The sequence below is a fragment of the Perca flavescens genome, chromosome 16 (assembly GCF_004354835.1).
Source record: "Perca flavescens isolate YP-PL-M2 chromosome 16, PFLA_1.0, whole genome shotgun sequence".
In the NCBI taxonomy this organism is placed as follows: domain Eukaryota; kingdom Metazoa; phylum Chordata; class Actinopteri; order Perciformes; family Percidae; genus Perca; species Perca flavescens.
Genome location: NC_041346.1, coordinates 5924618 through 5930771, shown reverse-complemented (window position 1 = coordinate 5930771; position 6154 = coordinate 5924618). Strand labels below are relative to the sequence as shown.

The 6154-nt window shown below is 44.6% G+C and overlaps 1 protein-coding gene across 1 annotated transcript in view; it reads left to right on the top strand.

Moving 5' to 3' along the window:
• The window catches only part of nars1 (asparaginyl-tRNA synthetase 1), a 20022-nt gene extending 14576 nt beyond the window's left edge, over window positions 1-5446 (top strand). The window contains exons 14-15 of the mRNA XM_028602482.1: window positions 2309-2440; window positions 4573-5446. Of these exons, the coding sequence (XP_028458283.1) occupies window positions 2309-2440; window positions 4573-4704 (264 nt within the window). The 3' untranslated portion in view covers window positions 4705-5446. The remainder of the gene's footprint in view (window positions 1-2308; window positions 2441-4572) is intronic.
• The last annotated feature ends 708 nt before the right edge of the window (window positions 5447-6154 follow it).

Genomic DNA, 6154 nt, shown 5'->3' with positions numbered 1-6154 from the left:
TATTAAATTTAAACCTTTTTATTTTAAACTTAACCCTGCTCTGATTATAATCCCCTCAGTTATAAAAGCAGAAATGTCAACACAACCATGGAAAACACTCAAATAATTCAAATGTAAACAGGTCTAAAATCACAATGAACACTTAACAATTATCTCTTAACATTAAGGTGCAAGATTAAAGAATAAGTAAGAAATGCTTAATAAAGTGTCATAAAATAGTGCAAAGTGTTGGCTAAATATAAGAAACCTGAGAAGGAACTATTTTCTGCAGGTTTAGTGCTAGGTTGGTAACCTGGCTTCTGGACGGTGCTCAGCATGTCTGCCTCCGTTATTTCTTTGTAGCGTTTAGTAAGGCGCTGATGCAGAGTACCTCTCCATGGCGGTCTGCTGCTTGTAGTGTTTAGTAAGGCGCTGATGCAGAGTACCTCTCCATGGTGGTCTGCTGCTTGTAGCGTTTAGTAAGGCGCTGATGCAGAGTACCTCTCCATGGTGGTCTGCTGCTTGTAGTGTTTAGTAAGGCGCTGATGCAGAGTACCTCTCCATGGTGGTCTGCTGCGTGTAGCGTTTAGTAAGGTGCTGATGCAGAGTACCTCTCCATGGTGGTCTGCTGCTTGTAGTGTTTAGTAAGGCGCTGATGCAGAGTACCTCTCCATGGCGGTCTGCTGCTTGTAGTGTTTAGTAAGGCGCTGATGCAGAGTATCTCTCCATGGTGGTCTGCTGCTTGTAGTGTTTAGTAAGGCGCTGATGCAGAGTACCTCTCCATGGTGGTCTGCTGCTTGTAGTGTTTAGTAAGGCGCTGATGCAGAGTACCTCTCCATGGTGGTCTGCTGCTTGTGCCGTGTTGCAGCTGCAGATGTTGTTGGACGTTGCTGGCGAATACGGCTGTGCTCCAAAGTGTGAGCGCGGCTAAAGTGGTAAAACAAGTTTGTGGTATTACCAGTGTTGGTGGGGACGACGGTCTGACGACGTTGGTCTGACTACAGTCAGACTTATAAAATCCCCAAAACTGCCATACTGACTTTTCCTGTTTTATCAACGATTTCCTCGCTCGCTGCGGCACTCACTTTCCACTCCACGCCGGTTCTGTTATTGAAGAACACGAGACAGCGATGTGGCGCAACCAAACTTGATACTGTTACATGATTGGCTGTTAGAGTGTCACTCCCCACGTTGCTAGGTTGCCAGAGAGTGAGGGCCTTTGTTCATGCAACCAAACTTGATTAACAACCTCTGGTTTCTTCTGATGAAGAAAAACAAGTTATCGAACGTTTTATCAACCGCATTTTCTATTGATATTGATTATGTGTCTATCGCGATACATATTGTTATCGTTTTATCGCCCAGCCCTACGGCAAAATCTCTGACACTTGAAACTGCCCTATAGTTTTAGAGTAGAGCTGCACCGATTACAATTTTCTAGGCCGATTTCTGATTTTTCATTGAGTTTGACCTGCCGATACAGATTTTAGCTGATTTCAATTTCATTTTTCCTAGCCACTTTACAGCACACACAAATATTTATTTTCTATCTTTTCTTTAATAGAACATTTTACATAGAACATAGAACATGTTTTTTTGGAGGGCTTTTTCCGCCTTTATTTTGAGGGGGAAGACACGCAGGAAACCACCACAGGTCGGACCCAAACCCCGGACCCCTGCGTCGAGGCACAAGCCTCTCAGTACATGCGCGCCCGCTCCACCACTGAACCAATCCGGCCACAAACTGAACATTTTTTGAACAGATAATCGATCGCTATAAAATAGAACTATTTAAATTACTCCTGGTGTGGGAAATTTACACACATCTAAAGTGCAATGTTATGGAACCAGTTCCTTCTTTTCACATCCAATATCCAACAAAAAAAATGTGCAGGCTAACCTTAGTAGCTAGCACTAGCTAGAATCTAGCTATTAGCATGACATAATGATTCCATCTCCTTGGTTGTCCAAATACATCCATCGTTAATAAGATAAGCATGTAAACGATCAGGAACAACAAAAACACATGTTTAACGCTAGTGTATATTTTAGACAATTAAACGGCGAGTTCATGAGTTTGCCACGTATACCATGGGTGTATTAAGAGAACGAACTATACCATACACGAGAGAGAAGCTCATGAACGTGCATGTTGCTACCGGTTGCTACGATAACACAAACAAACTGTTGCTAGTGCGGCAAATTGGGAAGAAATTGTGGCCTTAAACTGATAATCCACATAGAGACGTTGGGTGCAGGAAGCCATAAGTTATTTTCTAACTTATGAGCTATATGATTGTGTGTGTGTGTGTGTGTGTGTGTCCTGCAGGTCGACCTGTTGATGCCAAATGTTGGCGAGATCGTCGGAGGCTCGATGCGTATCTGGGACGCCGAGGAGCTGCTGGAGGGATACAAGAGGGAGGGAATCGACCCGACCCCGTACTACTGGTACACTGACCAGGTAACCGACAACAGAGTTTTTCTTTGATGCATCATGGCCCAGAACGCAACAGCAATTCTGTTTGATAGCCAGCTGTGCACAATTTTGATAATTGAGTCATCATTTAAGTGAATTTTTATTGAAGCCCAAAGTTAATTATTCTCTGGTTCGTTATTGATGTTTTAAGAATGACGGGTGTGCAGAGCAGATAAAGCGTCGCCTTATCTCTTGTTCCGGTACCGCTCACACCATGAGTTGGTAGCATGTCCGAGCCCGACCCAGGCTCACGGCGTGGGCTACGTGCAGATGAAAGAGCCCGTCCTCCGGTGACATCCGTCAGACTTTTTGCGGGCGGCAGAAGGAAGTGCTCAGGGCACAGGCGGGCCGAGTGCCGTTCATCTGACAGATACAACGCAGCGGAAGAATGAACAGTTCCTTGAGGAGGAGTGAAGATTCTGGACCTTCCACTCCGCTCAGCTGCATTCGTTATTGAAACGCACACTCCCAAGAAAGTGAATGTGGAAGACAGGAGAAGAAGCACTGGTCTTGAAGTCTCGGTTTTGTCTCGGTCTCGATGCACTCTGGTCTCGGTGATGACCTGGTCTCGGTTTAGGTAGTCTCGACTACACCACTGACAGACAGATACTGAACACTGTTTATTGACCGTAAGGCAATGCTCAGACTGCAGGCAAATCCAATTTGGAAGGCTAAATCGGATCTTTAACTGCTTGGTCGGATTACAGAGCCTCTGTGTTTTTATTTTATCATCTACATAAATATTGGCACAATTAATAACCCTCAGCTGCACTAGTGTCGCAAAGGACTTTGTAATCCGATTTGAGTGTCCAGACTGAGACACATCTGCAAGAAAACAATTGAAATCGCATTTCAAACCACCTCAAAATGTGGTTTGGATGTTTGTTTTAGTTTTTTTTTTTTTTTTTTTTTTTGCTGTCCAGACTTTCTAAAATCAATCTGGATAGAATTTGGATAGAACGGATTTGGGCTGGCAGTCTGAACAAGCCTAACAGGGATGGAAGAAAGAAAGAAAAGGAAAAAACAGCAGTGACGTGGCGATGAGCTTGACTTTGCACGGTAACGCGGTAACAGTGACAGCCCTAGGTGGTGTTGGGTAACGCTGTAACCGTGACAGCCCTAGGTGGTGTTGGATAACGCGGTAACCGTGACAGCCCTAGGTGGTGTTGGGTAATGCGGTAACCGTGACAGCACTAGGTGGTGTTGGATAACGCGGTAACAGTGACAGCCCTAGGTGGTGTTGGGTAACGCGGTAACCGTGACAGCCCTAGGTGGTGTTGGGTAACGCGGTAACCGTGACAGCCCTAGGTGGTGTTGGGTAACGCGGTAACCGTGACAGCCCTAGGTGGTGTTGGGTAACAGTTACCGTGACAGCCCTAGGTGGTGTTGGGTAACGCGGTAACCGTGACAGCCCTAGGTGGTGTTGGGTAACGCGGTAACCGTGACAGCCCTAGGTGGTGTTGGGTAATGCGGTAACCGTGACAGCCCTAGGTGGTGTTGGGGGTAACCGTGACAGCCCTAGGTGGTGACGGTAACCGTGACAGCCCTAGGTGGTGTTGGGTAACGCGGTAACCGTGACAGCCCTAGCTGGTGTTGGGTAATGCGGTAACCGTGACAGCCCTAGCTGGTGTTGGGTAATGCGGTAACCGTGACAGCCCTAGCTGGTGTTGGGTAATGCGGTAACCGTGACAGCCCTAGCTGGTGTTGGGTAATGCGGTAACCGTGACAGCCCTAGCTGGTGTTGGGTAATGCGGTAACCGTGACAGCCCTAGCTGGTGTTGGGTAATGCGGTAACCGTGACAGCCCTAGCTGGTGTTGGGTAATGCGGTAACCGTGACAGCCCTAGGTGGTGTTGGGTTTTTTTGCCCAGTGGGAAAGGGGCTTCACAGAGTAGCAGTGCTCGTTACCAGAATCCTAGTCAGCGAAGTGTTGAGATGGAAATAGGAAGCTTGTTTGTAAAAGCTGTGGACAACGTTTAAATTCGAGGAACAGCGGCACGTGGACCAAGGCCCTGCTGACCTGTGGATTCTCCAAATCTGTCCAGAACTTTTCCTCGTTTTCTTCCCGTGTCTCAGCACCTGTGTGTATTAACAGGCTGCTGTGTGTTTGTGTTTCAGAGGAAGTACGGCACGTGTCCTCACGGCGGTTACGGTCTGGGTCTGGAGCGTTTCCTCACTTGGCTGCTGAACAGACATCACATCCGAGACGTCTGCCTGTACCCCCGATTCATCCAGCGCTGCAGACCCTGAAAACACACACACACACACACACACACACACACACACACATGCACACATCCTGTTACTATATCTGGATCTAGCATGTGGCAGCACCCTGTGAGCCATACAATGTGTTGCTACAATATTAAATACAATCGCAAGGAATTCTGTTTTGTCCTTTTGGCTCAAACCTCAAGCAAGGTCCATGCCTTCACTCCGACAGAGTTAGATATCACGTCTGCGTCAAACTTCACAGCTTCCTTTTTGTTTGTTCTGAATTAAAACCTGAATCAAATCATTGCTCGTTGGCCGATTTCAAATAGTAAACACTGTAGTTTCCTGTAATTTTCTGCAAGTCCTGGAAAAAAATGTCTCAAATGTGGTCTTGAATGCTGCTAAATAATAGCTCTTTCCACCTTAAATTCAGTGTTTTCAACTTACTGTTTATTTTATTAACATTGTTCATAGGATGTCCACTATCCTGACTGTCTTGGGTGAAGTTTATTCTCGTCATTGGTGGGTTCAGACTTAAATCACAAAAAACAACAGCTGCTTTTGTGCACTTTTCACGTATTTGGGAACATTTTACTTCTCATCTGAAATAAACCGCTAGGTCTAGAAATCGAAGGTAGTAAAATAACATGGGTAGCAGCCTGTCCATCAAATTGGTTTAGAAATTGGCATTGGGGCTCATTATGTTTATGTTTCTGCCTTTTCATCTGAAAATACTCAACTCAATAAACTGTACTTGAATAAATGGGATTCAAACAGATGGTTGTCTGAAGGTTTTCTTCAGGTTGCGTATGTCCATGTTCAGATCATTTGTACCTTTTGAGTTGGTGGCTAATGCCAAAACTCATCACCTGCTGAGTATTCAATTTTATAATCAACTTTAATTTTCATGTTTTTAGTCTCTTCATCTTAAGGCAAACAAAGTTCATTTATTTATCCCTTTTTCTTTTGACCTTAAACTTTTACCACACTGTAACAGCAAAAAAAAATTGTGTAAAAGTGAAAAACATGAACTTGTAGAATAATAAGTGTACTGAAGTATTCCGTGAGTGCATGTTGAAGTAAACTTCCCTTAAATCTTCTGTAAAAGCACATGAATACCTACAGGCTAACTTACTGACGTTTTAACCAGCTAGCAAACAATGAAATGTAGGAGTAGCTACAGGCTAACTGACTTTTTAGCCAGCTAGCAAACAATGAAATGTAGGAGTAGGGGGAAGGAATTATTGGGTCTTTGTAAATTATAGAGTGTGGTCTAGACCTACTCTATCTGTAAAGTGTCCTGAGATAACTCCTGTTATGATTTGACAGTATAAATGAAAATGAATTGAGTGAAAATACAGTTCCTTCTTCCTCTTTGGCTGCCTTTCTGCTTCATTCTCGTAAAGTGATTTTAAAAGGAGGAAGGAAACGCAGCTTCAGGGCTCAGTTCTAGAAAAACTGGTCTTATTTCAAAAGGAACCTGACC